Source organism: Chionomys nivalis, chromosome 7 (genome assembly GCF_950005125.1).
Source record: "Chionomys nivalis chromosome 7, mChiNiv1.1, whole genome shotgun sequence".
Taxonomy (NCBI): domain Eukaryota; kingdom Metazoa; phylum Chordata; class Mammalia; order Rodentia; family Cricetidae; genus Chionomys; species Chionomys nivalis.
The window spans coordinates 46,100,983-46,120,979 of record NC_080092.1 but is presented as its reverse complement, the minus strand read 5'-3'; the positions used below and the strand labels follow the sequence as shown (position 1 = coordinate 46,120,979).

The following is a 19,997-nucleotide window of genomic DNA, read 5'->3' as shown; positions in this document are numbered from 1 at the left end:
TCTGGCTTGAAAACTCCTTTGACTTAAACAAACAAATATAAAAGAGCTTCCCCGGGAAGGGGTTTATCCAGCGAATCACTTCCTTTTCTCCCTGATGGGTAGCAGAGAAGAGAAACTACCCTAGAAAAGCATGGGACATCATCACTCAAATACAAGTTCAACCTTTCAAACTCCCGGAGGCCTTAGGGAGAAGAAAATGGGGCTTCCTGTGGACTGGGAAAATGACTCTACCCGGGCTTCCAGAGCAGAGCCAGTCTGTCCCCCGAATTCTGAGAGCAGTTCTATGTAAAAAGTCAGGTGTTTACATCACCACTACACTCGAGTTGCTTAGATATCCAGCTGCTAATTTATGTTTTTGAATTTTCTACTTTGAAGGGAAAGTAGGAAATTTGATTGGTCCACAGCTTTGACACCTGGCTTGTGTATCGTGTTAGTAAGCGCATAGCAGTGGGTGTCTAAGTCAGGAAGCTTGCAAAAGTGTGTCCATGGGCTCCTGTTTCTCTGCTGTTTAAAAAGTTTTAAATTGCATTTAATGTGTGAGTCTGCGTATGTGTCTTTGTGTGTGTGTGTGTCTGTATATGTGTGTGTGTCTGTCTGTGTGTTTGTCTATGTGTCTGTGTGTGTACACCATGGCACACATATGGAAGTCAGATAACAATTTCTGGTACTCAGTCCTCCCCTTCCACTACCTGGGACCTGACGCTTGGCAGTGAGGGCTTTCATATCCCACCAACTGCCTTTGCTGTTTTATAAGATGCAGAGGAAATGTGCTTACAAAATCAGAGCCAAACACAGCCTGTCCACCGATGCAGCGTGATAAACAGTTAAACATACACATATACATAGAAAAAGCATTTCTCACCCAGTGGTGTCTAAGCATGTCTAAGTGTTGCCTCTGCATGGCTGCAGGGCACTATTCTCTCCTTCAACACAGCATTTTATTAATGATTTCTATGGCACTGGATGAATCAGTAATGGAGAAAGTGCATCTGTGGTACTGTCGCATTTTCCAACACTGTCATAGAGAGGGGTCCTCAGTGTGCACACACTAGAGATTGAGATTCACTGTAGAGGATACTCAGTGTGTACACACTCAGGATAGAGATTGACTGTAGAGGATACTCAATGTGCACACACGTGAGATTGAGATTTGCTGTACATAGTATATAAGGAGTTGCACAGGTCAGGAAGTCCAGCTGGTTGCTTGCTGTGGTAGATGACTCAAATTTCTGGGAAGACCACACTGCTATCCATCCACCAAGATGTTTCTTCATGAAGGAAGGTCAAGGGAACAAAAGTATGTACAAACCGGAAAGGTGGTCAATAGAGGGTGTGAGGAATCACCAAAACTCTCAGTCACAGAAACAAGGCTAGGAAGAACCATGGAGAACAGGTACATGCTTTCTCCATCTGTGATCTTAGGGCTCGTCCATCTCTTGGGGGAAGACCCAGGAAATACCAATCTTAACAACATACGGAACCTGAAACGACTTTCTTGTGTGTGTGCATGTGTGTGTGTGTGATGTGCATGCATGTTCTGACATGTATGGATGCACATGTGTGCTAGGGAGTACATGGATGTGTGTGCATGTTGCCTAGCAGTTCACATCAGGAGTCTTCCTTGACTGCTCTCTCCCTTATTCACTGAGGCAGAGTCTCTCAGTTCAGTGCCAAGCTTGCAATACTGCTGGTCTACCCAGCCAGCTTGCTATGGGATCCTCTGTCTCGGCCTCCAAAGGCTGCAGTTGGAGGTGGAGCACCCTGCTTCTTTGATTATTATGTAGGTTCTGTGGAACCAGGTTCTACTTCTCACACTTGCTGCTCCCACAGCAAGCGCCTTAAGGGCTAAGTTGTGTCTCTAGCCTCAGACACCGTTTTTAAACCTTACTTTCCTTCCTGCAGGCCACTTTGTTCTGCCAGAGCAGATGCAATGCTAGCCCTCACCTGTGATGCCCACTCCCATCTGCTATCTGCCTCCTTCTTGCTGTGGAGTTTCTGCTCCCACAGTGAACCAACTGCAATGCCCTCACTCCTTTGCAGAGGGCCACCCAAAGGTTAACTATTTCTGTCAGGGCGTTAGAGAAGTGAAGACTTAGGAACCCCTTCCAGTTTGAGCCAAGAGGGTTCTGCTTCTTCCTTTGGCTTCCTCTTCCAGCCCTGCCCTTCAGCCCACCTCCCTCCCTCTCTCTGAAAATAGCCCCTCATGAGTCACTCGGTACACTGCTCCAGTGGATCTGTGAATAGACCAGAAGGATAGTCATGGCAAAATAAGTTATTTGTAATAGTCTAAGTTTAATCTTAAATAGACATACCAGGAATAATTGCTGAACTACCTACAACTCCACTTGTTTTAATTTAAGCTCATCTGGAAATTTCCAAGTTATTTCTCTGTGAAAATCTATGAGTTGGAGAAATAAAACCACTCTCACTTAAATGGGCATTCAAACACCGTAGTCAGGTATTTTAGAGCCACAAGCAGCAAATTTGTAATTCAGGAGATCAGGAATGAACTGTCTTGGTTTTCTCATGTTGGAATATTTTTTATTTTATTTCATCTTTAGAGCTTTCTCATCGACACCAAATGTCCAGAGACGAGAAGAAAGATTCAGGATCATGTTGGAGAGTGAGAAAGTGTTTGAATGTTGACTGTGATTTAAGGTTTACAGTGAGAAATTGAGAACCCATAAGAATACATATATAACCATTCCAGTGTTGGCGGCCATGGGGGTGAGTAAAGTTAGATTTCTTCATTGGCACATGGGACTTTCAGGCAGGTGTTCGAAGTCAGTTTTGCTTCTCACGTGTGGAATTTAGAACAGGCTGATGAGTTGCCGCTTTAGGGATCGGCCACCACTCTGTGGCCAAAATGTTTAAGAAAACATAACAAGCATATTGAATGCCATGCGTGTTCTACAATTAACAATGCAATCCACTTGCATCCATGCAAAGACACACTACCTGATGATTCAGAAGTTCAGGGCATTTATTTATTGCTGGTCCAAAGAACCCAAGTTCGGTTCCTTGCCTTCTTATGGTCTCCACGGGCACATTTGCGCAAGTACACATCCTCCCCCCCCCCCCCCCCACACGCTTGAAACTTGAATTGGAACGGCCTGAGAACAAAGAAATTATTAGTGAAATCACCATAAGTAATAAGTAATAACATCAATGTGAAAAACAGGATTTAAAACACACACACACACACACACACACTTGAAACCCCTCGTCAGCTCAAGAAAATTTGTTTCTGTGAATGACAAGCCAGAGTGATCACAGAGCAGTCATGAAGACTCTGGTCCACTCACGTCTAAGACAGAAGGGGAGGTGGAGAAGGCTGGATGCACACATGGTATCATCCCCGGAAGCCCCCCTTCTCTGATGGTTCTCCTTCACCCAGCATCTCATTGCTACCCTCAAGGTTAGACCCATGGAGCCCAGAGGGTCTCAAAGTCACTCAAGACTTCCTAACTGACAATGCAAACAGTCTCAGCCTTCTAGAAAAGCTTTCCATGGCATTGAGCTTGGGACCATCCTTTACCCCACACTGGCATTTTATGAATTTTTTAAAAGATAGCTGTTTCGAGAGAATTTTACAATAAACACCCATCTGCCCATGAACTCAATTCTAAATATGCATTCTAATATTTTATTGGCTATTCCTAATTATTCTTCTATTCAATTTCTAAAGAGACAATTCTATCAACTCAACTTTTTAAATGTTACTCAAAATTAAGTCATAGACACCCATACAGTTCCTCCTAAATGTGGTTCGTGCTCAACATGAATTGCAGAATCTACTCCCAGGAGTGAGCTCTTTCCATCCCTTGCTTAGCTCTGCCCCGCACTCAATGGATTCATAATTGGCATGCCATACCCTATTAAGACAGCAGTTTCTCAATCTGTGGGTCGTGACCCCTTGTGCCCAACCGACCTTATGAAAGGGGTCACATATCAGACATCCTGCATATCAGATATTTACATTAATGATTCATAACAGTAGCAAATGAAGTATCAACAAAATAATTTTATGATATGGGGTCACCAAAACATGAGGGAACTGTATTAAAGGGCTGTAGCATTAGGAAAGTTGAGAACCACTGTCCAAGGGCCATGGGCGCTTGCTGGTCTCTGACATACGCATGCACCCTGACAAGCAACAGCACTTCCATTTCCCAAGTCTAAACACAATTTGTTCTTTTGGAGAGGTGTTTTTTCTCCTTCTGCATTCACTGCTAACACCATCAATACAATATACTCACGAGAAAATGCTCAAATGTTCTGCAGTTTCTGTCCATTCCGTCATTACCGGTAGCCTTCCTCATGGATTTATAATCTCTACAGACAAAGCATTGAGCAAATCTCTCCCCACCAGCCTTACCCATCCTCAGCCCTTCACCATCCTCAGGATCCCTCAACAGCCTCCTAAGTGGCTACAAATCCACATGCCACCAATGAGGACTGGATTTCCAAAGTCAAATCAGAGACGAGGAACAAAGCCAGACTTCCACCAGCCTATCAGTTCCTTTACACGGGATCCTCTCCTGAGAGCTGTGTGCAATCATGATGGCGGCCTGTTTCCTGGAATTATGGACCTTTTAAAGGGCAGCCGAGAAGAACTGAACTGTGTGTCAGTGTGAAATGCATGTAGACTAGCTGATTAGTCAGTTTTGTTGTGATTGCACACCACGTTTTACTGTACAAGTATTGTTTTTAATTATGGCGTTGTTAAAATTCTTCTCTCCTCCTTATCATGCCATTTAAATGTGTGCGCTGGATAGAATGCTTGACGTGCGGGGATAGTTTCCATTACATTGTTTTAAAAATTATTTTAATGATGCAGCAATTGTGCCTATTTATAAAATATAATGTGATAATCCAATACATTATACAACTTGGGCTAACCAAATAGTATAATTAGCATTTCCATCTCCCTAAGGGTTCCCATTCCTTTGTGTTAGGGATGTTTGGATTACGTGTCTGCTTTCCTGTTAGTTAGAACAGGCCTAAAATAAAGCCCAAATGCTTTAAAAAAATGTCACCTGCTGATCCTCTAAAAATCTTTGCCTAGCCTTCATTCCCGATTTGGCACCTCTTCACCCACACAGGCAGGATGGCAAACTCATCCACACTGGGAAGTTGTTGCTCGGATTGTAGGTCTGGTGGTAATGAGCCAGACTTCCTTCACTGTGTCCCCAATTACTGGTACACAAATACCCAACATGCAAAAGGAAGAAGGGGGTGTAACTAAAGAAGCGCCGTAAACCAAATACACTCAAGTTCAAAGTCTAGGAAACATCAAAATGGATGCTCAAGCTTTAAAAAATAAAGAAATAAGCGACGCCTACTTTGGTGTTTGTGTGTCCAAAACAGAATGTTTGTAGCTGGGCCAATAATTGCATTTCCACAAAACGGCCTCATCTGGAGCCGCTCTGCACGTTTCAAGTTCCAATGGGCTCCAGTCATGCTGTTCCAAGGCAGGATGGTAGAGCACCCGGCACCACAGCAGGGCTGCTGCGGCTTCGGATTGGGATAGGGACAGAGCTGAACAACCTGCATTGTGCACCCATCCCGTGGCTCCCAAATGTCCCTGGTCGGTGATCTGCTGAGAGTAGCAAGAGGTAAGGGAAGACCTCACCTTAACCCCGAAGTCTGCAAGCTATAGGTAGTGCCAGACTGTCAGGGACAGCAAAGGTGCTAACAGCCGGGCTGGGCATCCGGGACCACACTGCAAGGTCTATAGGCCTGAAGTGTGAGCTGTCTGACCCTTCCCAGTAAAACAAAGCAAAAACTTCTAAGTCTTGATCTAGTTGGGGGGAGGCAGGGGTGGTCATTATTTTTTATTATGAAGTAGTGTGCAGATTCCCAGGCCCTAGGCTCTTTTGCATATCTCTTCAGCTGTATTTCCCAGTTTACTAGCTGGTTGTTTTCCAACTTTCTCTTAAGTCACCACGCACCGTAACAGACGTTATTTCACATCCAAAACTTCTGCATGCACTGCCTTAAATAGCAAATGACAAAGATGAAATTTATCCAAATGATAGGGTTCTTCCTGGAATGCGGGATCCACTCTAACTTCCTCTGTCACACTCCATTATAGTTCTATCAGTGTTGGCTTTAAAGGTTGGTTTTATTACACACTCGTGAGGGTCCCATGCCATGTCACCCACCACCTTTCCTTTTATCTCTCGCTGGTCCTCAGTGCCTATCAGTCTGAGGGGTAACCTCAGCCTCCTCAGGTCGGGTGGTTCCACTCATGCTGATTCTCTTCAGTTCACCCATGGATTTCCAGCAGATACACTCCCTCCCAGCCAGCAGGGACTCTCCCTCCCAGCACACTCAGGCATGAGTATCCCTGTGTTCTTCTGACGTGTCTAAAGACATGGAAATAACGAGCCTGCTTCTCTTCATGCCAAGATCAGCAGGAGCAGAGAAATAATTTCTTCAACACTTGCTTTCTTTCTGCCACTCATGGCCACGGGGCAAACACACCTGAAAATCCCAAGAATTTTCATCGCAAGCATTAGGTCCCTATGACCTTCCCTCATACAAATATAAAACAGATCCAATTTGTTTTCTTTCCATCGTTAAACCCTCCCAGGGCATTCTAAGGGAACCTCTGGCTTCAGGAAAAGCCTTTTAAACAGATACTGTTGCAATCCCAAGGCCTCCTACACCAAAAAGAAAGAGCAAGGCCCCATTAGGAAGAAAAACAAACCAACTTTATTTCTTAAAGTAAAAAAGAAGCAAACCCACATTTGATGATGAAAGAAACTACAAGAATAATGAGAGTTCATCAGAAAATTTTTTGAAAAGAAAGAAAAAATAATCACGAGTTTTTGTTTACTTAAGATCAGAGTTTGTGACATGAAATCACAGCTATGGGGCTATTTCCCTCTCTTTCCCAGAACTTTTCAAAACCTGAAGTAGGACAAGCGTGGCTTCAGTTAAGCAAGGAAATGCTGGGATCTCTCTCTCTCTCTCTCTCTCTCTCTCTCTCTCTCTCTCTCTCTCTGTGTGTGTGTGTGTGTGTGTGTGTGTGTGTGTGTGTAGGTTTAATCCATACTGGGACTCTTCAAGGACTTATGACAATTAGACACATCATTTTTGAGTTTGTCATTCAACTCACTCTGGTCACTTTGATACTTCCTAGTGAGAAAAGAAATCTAACCCAAGAAAGAATGCTAAAAACGGCAAAGGAATTTTATTCCCACAATTTGATTGATTGCTTCCTATTCTGAATACTCAAGAGGTTAAAAAAAAAAAAAAATGAAGCCTTCCCTGGCTGGACTTGGGTTTCTCCAGCTAGTCTTCCACAAGCAGGCAACACCAGAAAACACAACTTAGTGACAAGGATCCAAGGGCCAGGTGGCCCAGAAGGGGCTCAGACCAGCTTTTGTCAAACGCTGCTGAGGAAAGCACCTAAAAACAAGTAAATGAAGAGTGAGCAGATTCAATCCGAGCTAAGGCTTTTATGAAACAGTTCTTGGATAAGAGAAGGTTATACTTCAACTGGTCCCAGCCCAGTAAGAGTTCTGTCCTGTTCCATGTACACCCCAAACTAAATATAGGTAACCTAGAGGGAGTATAGTTGTCAAAAGCTAGGGCATATGTGGCTATGGCCTGGGCACTGGGGACAGGCTCTCTGCTCACAATGGCCAGGAGGCTACAATAATGATAACAGAAGAATGCTAGGTTATGGTGGACTATGTTCTGACTTGGGGTACTAACTAAGGCATCTTAAGACTAAAGAGGAAAAAAATGTCAATCCAAAGGTAAGTGAGACGAACACTTTAGTAGAGAGAGACTTGGCAGCATACAGGGAGAAGGCCTCTCCTCACACTGCAAAGGAGACCTCAGGGCCACTGGTGACTCCAGACACTGGGCACAGTAACCACCTCACCTGGGCCCTAGTGTAGGAATGCAAGAATCTTTCCCACCATAGTCCTGCCAGGGCTTTGGCTTCTGCGTGCAGCCATCCAGAAGCACTGTGCTCACTCACTCAAGAGGTTGTTTGGTGATTATTGTTATATTTTAATGGATATGGAAACAGCCCATAGCTGGTTCAATATAATTAATATACTCAATAGGATCAGTTGCTCAATTTTATAACTAATGGTCCCTGATCAGAATCAAATAGTGCAGACCAGTTTTATAACTAATAGGTCCTTGATCAAATCAAACCAAAACTACATAGCTGCTCTCTGTAGCCAGGATCTCTGGGACCCTGGTGGCTGAAGAGTTAGGCAGCTACATGTGGCTGTTTCTGCCAGAGAGCATCCCAGAATGCCCAGGAGGTGGAGCACACTGAAGGCCTAGATGTGGGACAACCTAAGGTCATATCAGTCTATCATTTGGGGATTAGTTACTTCCATTTTCCAAACCTGGGTGTTTTTAAATGTAGGCTGCAGGAAATATCAAGACAGACTTTAAATATTGGTCCTACTAAGATCAAATAGACTACCATTCACCTCATTCAGCATACAGCAAGAGCTCAACACAACCAGTTTCGGCCACTTTACACCTAGAGTGATGCATTTTGGCAAAGGTTTCCATGTTTTGTTTGCTGTTTTGAAAAAATAAATAGTTTTAAAGGGACACATCTGTCACTACAGTGGGGAGAATGCCAAAAGTAGAGAATGCATTAAATCACCAAAATTAATTTTATTTGCACAAGCAGCCATGTCCATCTCTCGCACAAGAGATACCTAAAGCAGATCCACTAAAGAGAGTACCATCAACCCAATAAAACAAAACACCAGTGACTTCCTAGGGGCTCTGAAATGAGCAGGTGTAGCTTTGTTTTTATTAAGAAAAAAAGTGATGTGGATTTTTTATAGTCCATTATAAATAGTTTTAGAATTATTAAATATATATGTTATTTTTACACTTGTTATAAATATCACAGGGGAAATGTTTGGAGGGAGATTTTCATCACCCTCTTAAATGAGAGGCCCAGCTCTGCAACTGTGTGGTTAAAAACAGCACCCAAAAGACAGCCTGCCACCTAGACAGGGCCTTCAAGTCTGATGATGCTGTCAGAGAAGAGGGGCGCCAGCAAAGTAAGCCACCCCGCTCTAGGACGCTCCATTCTATTGGCTCTCCTGCACTCTGCCATGAGGCCCTTCTCTCCACCTCTTCCATGTTGTCATCACAGCCCACATCTGTACCCCATACCCAGCATCCCCAGCTCTGAGGACTACTCTTCCTATATTTGTAATTAAGAATGAAAACCTTAGGGATCTGTAGAGATGGCTCAGCAGAGAAGAGCACTTGTTGCTCTTGCAGAGAAATTGGGGTTGGTTCCCAGCATCCACATGGTGATTAACAACTCTCTGTAACTCCAGTTCCAGGTGATCCAGCACCCTCTTCTGGACTCTGCAGGCACCAGGCATGCACATGGTGCACAGATGTATGCACAGGCAAAACACCCATACACCATGCGCTTAATACACATACAAAACACCATACCCATAAATAAACCTTTTTTAAAAATAGTTTGTTTTAAAGCCCTATGTTTCATTTGTCTGATTCACACTTTGGCTTTTCCAGTTTTTCAAGCCCAGTCACTTGTGCAAAGGTTCTCTGTCCATAGGGGGAGTTTCAGGGTGGGGGGTTTCATCCCTGCTTCACTTTGCTTTTGCCATCTAGAAGCGAAAGACAGGACAGACACTGTCTCTGTGGATGAGCCAGAGGGAGTATTGTTCTGCCTAGGGGGCAGGGTGTCATCCTGTCTGGAAGCAACAGGTGCTGCGAGGAGGGGAAGCAGCCAGCCCACACAGGCCCTCCAAAGTAAGGAGCCCGGGACACACAGAATGTCTGTAGTGTGCTTAAACACAAGCTTCCTTTGCTGTCCCCTAAGCTCTTCTTGACTTCTCTGTTGGCTTCATGTGAGGATAATTTTAGATATTTGAACCACACAAAATAGCACAGAGATAAACTTTGCCCTCTGGGAGATGGGTATCATTTGCAGATACAGGCCAAGTATAACACACTGTTAAAAACCAAGGCGCTCATCTCAGTCAACTAGACTGGGTGTGGCAACACATGCCTATAGTCCCAGTACGTGGGAGGCTGAGGCAGTCAGCCTGGGCTACAGGCAGAGATGTCATCTCCAAACAAAGCACACAAACATCAGAAAGTACTCCTCCTTCTATTCACTCTGGAATTCTTCGGGCCCAAAATTCCCCGAAAACCATAGCCTTAAATGCAAGCAATTTATATGTGCTCACATACAAAGGTAATGGCCTTTACCTCTCTGCTAAGCATGTATGCGCTATGGCCGCAGCTTCTGCAGTTTGGGGGCATGCCAGTAAAACTTGTACAGCTTTCTCTTTCCTTCAAAATCCTGCAGACAGAAAACTCATTTTTGTCACAGACCTCAGTAAGTCAGTATTCAATAGAACTTCTCTTTCTTGACTGAGATTTGGACTTTTCACTTAAGGGAAGCACTTTGTGCCTTTTCTTCCTCACGTTCAAGCTGCCAGCATCTCTACTCCTGCACTTGCCTCACTGTTAAGTGAAATGAGGATTAGTTGCATTGGAAGCACAGGGATACTTGGAGCCTGGAGCTGAGATGGCTGCCAAGTGGGTAACAGGTAGGTGCTCTATACAATGCGAATGCACAGGACACAGGGGTGACTCACACACTAAGTGGAACAGCATAAGATCTCATCCTGCTGTCCAGAAAGGCACCAAATTGAAGACGCCCGAGTTCTTTGTTTCTGGAATTCTCCACTAAGATTTTCAGCCTGTGATTGGCCACTGGTAAGAGAAACCCCAAGCTACCTTTCGTTCAAGGAACCACATCATGCACACTCGCCTCGTTTAATCTCGATTCACTTATTTTTCTGCTCTAGCCCGAACCAATGTCTTGTAGAGTGTTGCTCAATTTGGGTTTTCTTAGGGCTGTCATATTTACATGGGTTCTGGACCCAGAGGAAAATATCCCACAGATGAAAGTTGTGTTCAATGAATAACATCAGGGCAATAAACAAGACCTCAGCAGAAGGCAGTGCTGCCCTCAGGCACTGCGTTTCTTGATTGAGGTCACTTCTTCCAGTTTCCCAGTTATAATGTCCCTATCCCCCCCACCCCCTTCCCACTGTTTTAGCCTGACTCCATCTGTCCTTGAGCGTGGAAATGCATCTCTGACTTCTGTCCCAGGAGTTATCCTGCATCTGGAGAGCACACAGCAGGAACTCCAAGGGTTAAGCCAGCTTCTGTATGCCTCTTGTTTCCTTAAGAACCGCAGGACCCTCCTCCAGAGCCTGCACCACACAAAGTCATCTGGAAGCATTTCCATCTGAAGCCAGCTCTCAGAAACAGAGGCAAAACGCACTAACAAAAGTAATCTGGGGCATATGGCATTCCTTCCCCTACACATTTCTAATATAAATCCTCTAATCATTTGTATCTTGCTTTTCGGGTTTATTGTCAAGTCAAGTCTCTTTTATTTCTCTCCAAAGAATAAGCTGCCTGACTCAAAGAAGGGAACTGCCCCTACCTAAAAGAGGCAAAACGCAACAGCTGGGCTAGGCGGACGGTACCTGTTATGTAAGTGTTCTATACTTCGTTATTCTCTGTCCCTCTCTCCCTCTCTCCCAGTCCCTTTCTCCCTCTCCTCCTTTTCCCTCTCTTCCCCTCTCTGTCTCTCCCCCTCTTCCCTCCCTCTCCCTCCTCCTCGTTTCCCACTCTTCCCTTCTCCCACTTTCCTCCTCTCCCTCTCTCCCTCCAGTCCACTGCTCAATATTCTCTTCTACAAAGCTACAAACACAACCTGAGCAAGCACCTCTGAGCTCTGGCAAGGTTTACTGACTGCTCATTTCACCACTAGATGGCACTACACAACACATTCAAAGGAGACGGTTCTCAAGCGAGAAGGAATTTTGTTTATATCCTTTCAAAGAATCTCTCTTGCATTCCTAACGGCAAGTACTTAACTGCATTATTAATAAACACTCCCCCTTTCCTGCCACACATCTGCTGTCATCTGACAACTCCCGAGACTGCTTAAAATTCTACTCTGCGGTACAGAACTCAAGTGACCTTGCGTTCAGGTACCTGAGAAATGCCAACCAGTCAAGGATGGTATCACTGGAAGCAGGAATTAGGAGAGAACCGAGCCCTGGCTCAGTCTATAGCTTGGCTTCGCATATGTTTTCTTACTAGTTGTAGTCACATACCCCACAGAGATTTTTAAAGTGTATCAAATTAGCACGCATCCTGAAGTGTTGAGCATCTGATCAAGGTGAAGGGCAGAGGGCAAGTGTCGTTTCAGTGCCGTTTCCTCCCTTTGTGCAGATAAGAAAGCCACGTTTCTGGTGAGAAACTTTACTTCCACAGTGTTAACTCATTACTTAAGGATAACAGAATTCTCAGACTTCAGGGTTTAATTCTGTTGGGAAAAACAGACCAAGAGACTACCCTAGATTATTGAGTTTTGTAATCTGGTTTTTGGATGGCGTGCCTCAGAGGGAGCTAGGCTACTTTCAAACTTGTGATCTTCCCAAGTCAGCCTCCAGAGTCCTGGAGTTACAAGGTGGGGCACTGTGCCTGGCAAAACCAGTTCTCTTTATGGACCATACCTCTATTAGGTGGGGGTGAAAGGTATTTCCTCCTCAGGAAAAGAGCTACTTATTGCCTGGACCCAGTAACAGCGTTGCTGGTGACTACAGTTTACAGTTGTTCAATGTGTCCCTTGGAGAGATGACCAGTTCTTATGGCTGTTTACATCAAGGAGGTTTGTTTGCTCTGTGACCAGCATTCTTCATGATGTGAACATCTGGTCTTTGTAAGGTTAGCCTCTGCTGTCATTAACTGCACAGGCCCACTTTCTTCCCATGACCCGTCTGAAATACAGACTTGGCACTTATTCATCCCGAGCCAATCAACCGGTTTATTTATATGAGGCAAATATTTGGGCCAGAGTGTTTTCTTTTAAGGGAAGGTGGGGCAGGAGATCACAACACTGAGCGGGACTTCCACCCAGAGATTATCTTTGCTTTCTCACATGAAGTGAAGCAGCACACGGTACCCTCAGTTTACAAGGGGAGGCATAACAGGAGGAAGTGCAGACTCAAGGTATTTCAGCTCCAGGATAATCGGAGCCTCTTCTGTACCTGGCTCAGCTAAGTCACTCCCTAAACATTTATTGAATAATTTAATTAATCATACAGATTTTATCCCTTCCCCCATCTATTACATATACCCTTCTATGCACATATACATGCACACCACACACACACACATGCATGCACACACATACACACACATGTACACACACACACACACACACACACACACACAGCTGATTAAATTATCAGTGATATCTCCAGGAAAAGAACCCAGAATTCAGACAAAGACAGCAGGTGGGAAGTATATTCATGGAAGAAATAGCTCCGTTTTTCTCCGCAGATATGAACCCCCTGGACTCAGAGTCCTCCCCAACCCACGTTCTTTGCTTATTCAAGGACACAGTCTCTGGACTTCAGTCCTTATGACCTTGCATGGGTGGCCAGGATCTGCACCTCCTTTGGCTTAAATTTCAGACTCTTTGTGCAGAAGGGGATGGTGGTGCAGGGGGTGGGAATGGTTCCTGGAGGTCCTCTGCAGCTGCTCCCAGCTGCCACAAAATGCAGAGTTCTCCCGGAAGCCGGAAGTTGCTTTGCTAAGTTGACTCTCTAGTGGCCTTGAAAAATAAAGCCATGATCATGAAAGGTTAAAACTCACATTTTGATTAAGTCAGGAGAACGCTAACTCCAAAACTCCAAGCTGAGTAATCGTCTATCTTTACCGTATGCTATAATGTGATGGTCTTCTTCGTTTAAATGATCTCGACTTGCTAATGAAGGGAATTAAAACGTGGGGCGTGCTAGCACCAAAGACAGCATAAAGAATGTTTCCTATTATGGCCCAAATAAAGATATAGGGTGTTAGAGGAGCCACATATAAACATGTGTGTTTTTGTGGATGTGTGGATGGATAAATAGATACAGAACAGACAGATGCATAGCAGGCCCTCTGTATCTACAGGTTGTACTTCCAGAGACTCAGCCAACTGTGTATGAAAACATGCAGAAAACATTACATCTGTGTTGAACATGTCCTGACTTTTTTTCTGTTATTGTTCCCTAGACATTACTGTAGCGGCTCTTTACATAAAACTTGCATTGTATCACGCATTATAAATAATGTACACATGATTTAAAGTGCAGAGGAGGATGTTTTAAGTTATGTGCAAATACGGTACCATTCATAGGAAGAACTTGAGCGTTTGAAAAGTTTGACACTTACGAGGGGATGGGACCAATGCCCCACAGACACCAAAGGAGGAGTGTATATATGCATGAATATGTACATGTATTGTTTATTTAAATAACTTACAGATATACGTCCTTTGTTCCCGTAGGGAAAATGGAATACACTTTCTCTGCAGATGTAATAAACAAGCAGGGACAAGGCCTCTCTCATTCAGTTCAAAGTTCACCTGCCCTTGAACTGCAATAGAGGCCACTGGTCTTGACTCCCAGTAAAGATCTCCGCATTTTGGAGAGAGTGGAGTTATTTCCACTCGCCTTTATGATCATACCACTCGTGCAATGGAAACAGATACAGTTCGCTTTGAACGACTACTGTCACGTGACATGCAAGCTGCAGACATTTGTTGCACTGATACCATGTCTGCTAAATTAAGTCGTGAGGAATGCTTTTCAAACCCAACAGGGTGGAGTTTCATACCCAGAATCCTCCACTGGAGTGTCCTGCGTTGTTAGGAACAAGCCTCCACACACAAAAAAACATTGCCAAAAGACTTGTTGAGACATCAAAGGCTTTAAATCAATAAGAAGAACCTTCTGCTTAGATGTTGAATAACAAATTCATTTGCATTTTACTATAATTTTTTTCAAAGATGGACTTATACTTTATGCTGGAAACACAGCTTATGTTTTATATTCTTCTCGGTGATGGAAATATATAGAAACATCTCATCAACAAGAGTTTCTAACTCTCAAACTACTTCTCCGAGAGATTTCTTCAAACTTCCTAAGAGCAAGTTTTCTCCCTTCATGAGGACAGTAGGGGGCACTGCCACAGCAAACTGTTAACAAACACTTGAGAAAGAGAGAAGAGGGGGAGAGAAGAAAGATAAAAAGAAAGAAGAAACAAAAAAAGAAGGAAGAGAGAAAGAAAGGATGAAAGAAATAGAGAGAAATAAAGGATGAAAGGAATAGAAAGAAAGAAAGAAAGAAAGAAAGAAAGAAAGAAAGAAAGAAAGAAAGAAAGAAGAAAACGAGGGAAGAAACAGAGACTAGATATATTTTTTATTTTCCCCATGACAATAAGCATCTAAAAATAAATATATATTCCCCTTATTTTTTTCTCTTTAATTTTTCAATAGAAAGTTTGTTTTTGTTTTGTTTTTTCCTCTGCATGTGTATATGTCTGTTTGTGTAGTGTGTTCATGTCTGTGTGTCTATGTACCTGTGTGCCTGTGTGTGTGTGGTCTTAAATATGTGGTAGAAATTCTCTATTGCAGGTTTGGGGCAATTTAGAAAGGTCTACTCAGATCCTTGTTCTATATATTAGGTAGATATAAGTAGCCAAAATGCACAGTAACTTCAAGTTATTCTGTGTGGGATTTTCTCATATAGGGAGTTAAGTCTTCAGTCTTTCTCATGAACATCAAACTCCAAGTTCAGAGTCAAGAAGAAAAAGAACTGTGGGGGAAATTTCATTAAATAATCCCATAATCCAGGCTCCACAGGTTGTTGCTTTTTTTTAAGGAGTTTTTCATATTACTCCGTGAGCTTAAATTTATGCATTCAATAAAAAAAAACACTCACTGTGAATGTTAAAACAAAGACATTGTTCCGACACTTGGAAAATTAAATTCACCAAACCATGAAGTCTACTGTGCAGTTATTTTTGTAACCGCCATAAATTGCTTTTTAGAACTCCTCTGCCGGGGGTAAACAACCCGAGGAGATCTCCTTCATAGCTTACCACCAGTTTCCAAAGGCCAGGGCAGTCTCAAAGTTTATGACTTTTGCTTTTCATTCTTTCCCTACTCTTTTTTTTTAAGTAGTTGTGTTTTTAGTTACCTTGAAACCTTCCTGCTTTTACACGATTTCAGAAAGTTCCACAGAAAATCAGATCCAGGTCTGTGGATATACTGTGCCCTCAAATATACGGTGCTGGAATAAGAAGAAACAATCCTACCTTGTGGAAATAAAGTTTATAGAGCAAAACGAAAATAAAGGAGGTCAGTACTAAATATTTCACCGTATTTAATAGTACCTCAGAGCCTGCGGCTGGCCTAGAAATCTCAGACTGATGGCTTGAAACGCGTCCCCCCCAGCACTCTACGAGGCCCAATTCAATTCGAGAGGCTATAGATAAGAGCTTTAGGGTGTTTAGCCATTCCTTTCTCATGTCCTTGAGGAATAGGACAGAACGGCCTTTGTGTTCAGAAGAAGGACCTGTTGTCCAGATTCAACAGGTCAGTTTTTAAGAACTTCCAGAGGGTACAAGGTAAATGACGGAAGCGTGGGCGGGGGAGAGGGGAGTTTTTTAAGTGGCTGAGGATTTTAAATGATATATATTCGCTATCAGGGAAGGCTGATTGTTTTTCTTTCCAATGAATGGAAAGCTGCTGTTTTTAGAAGTGTTTAATGTTTGAATCTGATTTTTTTTTAGGACTAAACTATAAATTCAGCTCCTGAAATCAATCTGAACGTGTTCTTGACCCTACATGCAAATACACTCGTCACATCATGCCCGTCTCTGTTTTATGAATGGTTCCTTCGCTGTATCTCAATTGTGTCATAACTTTTCTAATATTGTTTCAGTTATAATGAGAATGAATGTTTTATGAACAGGCTGAACTTTATAAAATGGGAAAATTCTAACCATATGATTTTTCCTTGAACTTGGAGGGAGGGGGTGGGGATGATGAGTATTTTTTTTTTTCACTGCAAACTCAATCCAGGCCACGCTACAGTTTATTAGAGTTTGGCTAACTCTTAAAGGTGATCTGGATTTGACACTGGCGAATAAGCTTACCTTGCTTTTTCCACGATTCCTTTTATATCTATATATAAACTTCTTTTCCCTTTTAAATTCGCTATCTTATTTGTAAAGATAATTGTTTAGGCCAATGGTATCACCAAGGAAATGTTCTTTAAAAACGCAACGACTGGTTGCTGGCACTTGCTGGGACATAGATTATCGAAACTACATGGACTCCCGGCATTTGACACTTTTACTAAGTCTCTATATGACTTACCACTTTGGACAACTATCTGGCAAAGGGTCAAGGCAAATAAATACTGGGGCAAATACCGTGTTAACCACAGGGAATTACCCTCAAAGATAAAGGAACAGAAAGAGGCTTCTTTTAGTGGGATAACCCAGGAATGACGAACAGGTTTCTGACTTTAAAGAAAACTCTCTCGAGTCTTTTTTTCTTTTCCTTCATCTGAATACAAGGGCGACTTCAAGGGCAGGCTGTTTGGGGGGAAAGGGAGTCCTGAGGATTGAAATGAAGACAACCCCCTTTCCTCTCTCAATCTGCCCTTCTCAAAGGAGAAGGGGGGAATGAGAGCCCTAGTAGGGAACAGCTACTTCTTCCCTTTTGCCGCCCCTTCCAAGCCTCCCCCTCTGCCCTTCTGCTCAGCCTGCGCTCAGAAATACCCATGGGGGTTCCCCGCGCTCACCGGTACCAGGCGAGGCCCTTGTGGTAGCTGCGGTCGAAGAAGTGAGGCTCGGCGCCCACGGCGCGCACGTCGGGGTGCACGCGCAGGAACTCCAGCAGCGCCCTCGTGCCGCCCTTCTTCACGCCGATGATGATGGCCTGCGGCAGCTGCTTGCTACCCTCGTCCAGGAGTAGGGCCAGGGTCCCGGACTGAGCCTCCGCCACGCTGCTTCCCGCCCCGGAGCCTCCTGGAGCCGCGGTCAGCCCAGGGCTCTGCTCAACCTGGTCGCCGCTGTCTCCTGGCCCGGGCCGCCCGCGTCTCCGCCGTTGCCGCAGCTGCAGGAGGCGCTTCCTTTGCGCCCCCGCCGGCCACGCCGCCAGCTCCCTCGGTCCTGCAGAGACGCCGCTCCCTGGGACCCCCGCGACGGGGCCTGACCCGGGCTGGCAGCGCTCGGCCAGGCAGTAGAAGACATAGAGGGAAGTGAGTAGCGAGCAGAGCATCAGCAAGAACTTCCTGAAGATGCTGCGCGACAGTGGCTCAGCCGGGCCTGGCTGGGCACCGGCGGGGCCCGAGGGGGCCATCCTAGCCGCAGGCGACTGACGACGGGCGGGCCATGCTAGGCCGGGACTGCACCAGGAGCCCTGCCATCCCGCTCGCTGCCCTGAGGCCACATCGCCCGAGCGCCCTTGTCTGCGGGAGAGGTGCCCCGCGGAGCGGCGGCCAGAGCTGGAGCGGGGACCAGAAGCCGCCCGCGAGCCCTTCTCGGGGTCCCGGGCTCCGGACGAAGGGGCAGGAAGGGATTCGGGGCCGTGCTTAAGAAACCATCGTCTCGGGTCTGAAATGTGCTCGTGTCCTGAGCCTAGTTGGGCAGAGCTCGGCGCCCCGGGTCCCCGAGAGTCGCCGGACAAGGCAGTCTCTGCGGCGGGCGGCGGTGGCCAAGGCGCTGGGCTCAGCAGGGTTCCTGAGCGGCCACTCGGTGCGGATCTCGGCTCAGTGACCGTGCATCCTTGGCTCGGTCCCTGTGGAGGGGACGCGGGGCTCCCGGTCCGCAGAGCTGTGTGCGCTCCGGACAAAGCGAGTGACCCTTATCCCAGTCGCTGGCTGCTCTGCTTTCCTGGCCCTCCAAGGAGTGCGCTCAGAGTCCTGGCTCAGATGGTCTCAGCACGGAGCCAGGTCCCCCTTAGCCCCTCGGTCTGAGGGGAACTCGAACCTTCTGGCCTCTTGGGGCTCTCCGGAAGTCTACCCACTCCTCTGGGACTCCAGCTGGGAGCCGCCTGGAGTGGACCCTCTGCTCGGGACCTGTCAGTGGTCGTTGCCACTGTGCTCCTAGACGCTCCCTGCAGCCTCCTTGGCCGCTACCGCCACACGTGGGACGCGAAGGACAGCAAACTTGGTGGTGACGTCAATGGCCCAGGCCAGACCAACCCAGGGATCCGCGCCGGGGTGCCGAGCAGAAGCTCACGGCCCCGCTAGAGGGGCCAGAGGGGTGGGACCGAATTAAAAAATGAAAAAAGGCGGTGGCGAGGCACCGCCCAGTACACTGGGGAGGGCGGGGGCGACAGAGGCGACGCCCCTTCCCCACAGTCCCCTTCTCCTTCCCCCCCACCAGGTCTCTGGGCTGCTGTCAACTAACAGTTAGGGCCTCTGTGGTTGCCTGGATCTGATGCCCACCCTGTCAGCCCCTCGCCGGATTAGGGATTCCCAAGTCTTTCCAGCTCAGTTTAGCCCTTAGCAGCCTTGACGCTCCCCAGATCCCAGTTCCTGTTTCCTCTTGTCCCAGCTTTGGCATCCCTATTCCTTTCCAGCTGACCCATTCCCATCCCCTCCTTCTCATCCCAGAGATTTGAGAAGTTTTGTTTTCAGGAATTCTTGGCGGCCCCGGCAGGCCACGCCCCCCGATTTGTCTGGGCGAGGAGAATTATTCAGGGTAGATTTGACGTCTACTTCACTGTCCACCGAGAGCCCTTGACAAACCCCTAGAAAAGAACCCCTTAGGAAAGAGATCAATAAGTAAATCAAAAGTAGAAATTAAGATTTTTTTAAAAAAATATGTGGATCTGATTCCAAATTCATATGCCCAGTTATTGATAAAGTTTACTACTTTGCGTGTGTGCACTATTGTGCTATGTGAGGCTGTATTTCCACTCTTCGAGGCTTAAGAGTCCTTTCTTTCGTAAACACTGATTTCCTCTTCCTGTTATTTCCCCTGACCCTGGATACCCTTCCTGTGGCCCCAGAGCAGGTCACACAGGAGCAAAATCTGCCCCTTGCTGGCTCCTGGGGAGGTGGTCAGTAGAATCTGCA

At 45.6% G+C, this 19,997-nt stretch overlaps 1 protein-coding gene across 1 annotated transcript in view; it reads right to left on the bottom strand.

Annotated features, from left to right (window-relative positions):
• The window catches only part of LOC130877853 (heparan sulfate glucosamine 3-O-sulfotransferase 3A1), a 92,758-nt gene extending 74,198 nt beyond the window's left edge, over positions 1–18,560 (bottom strand). The window contains exon 1 of the mRNA XM_057775475.1: positions 17,715–18,560. Within this exon, the coding sequence (XP_057631458.1) occupies positions 17,715–18,274 (560 nt within the window). The 5' untranslated portion in view covers positions 18,275–18,560. The remainder of the gene's footprint in view (positions 1–17,714) is intronic.
• Between the last annotated feature and the right edge of the window lie 1,437 nt (positions 18,561–19,997).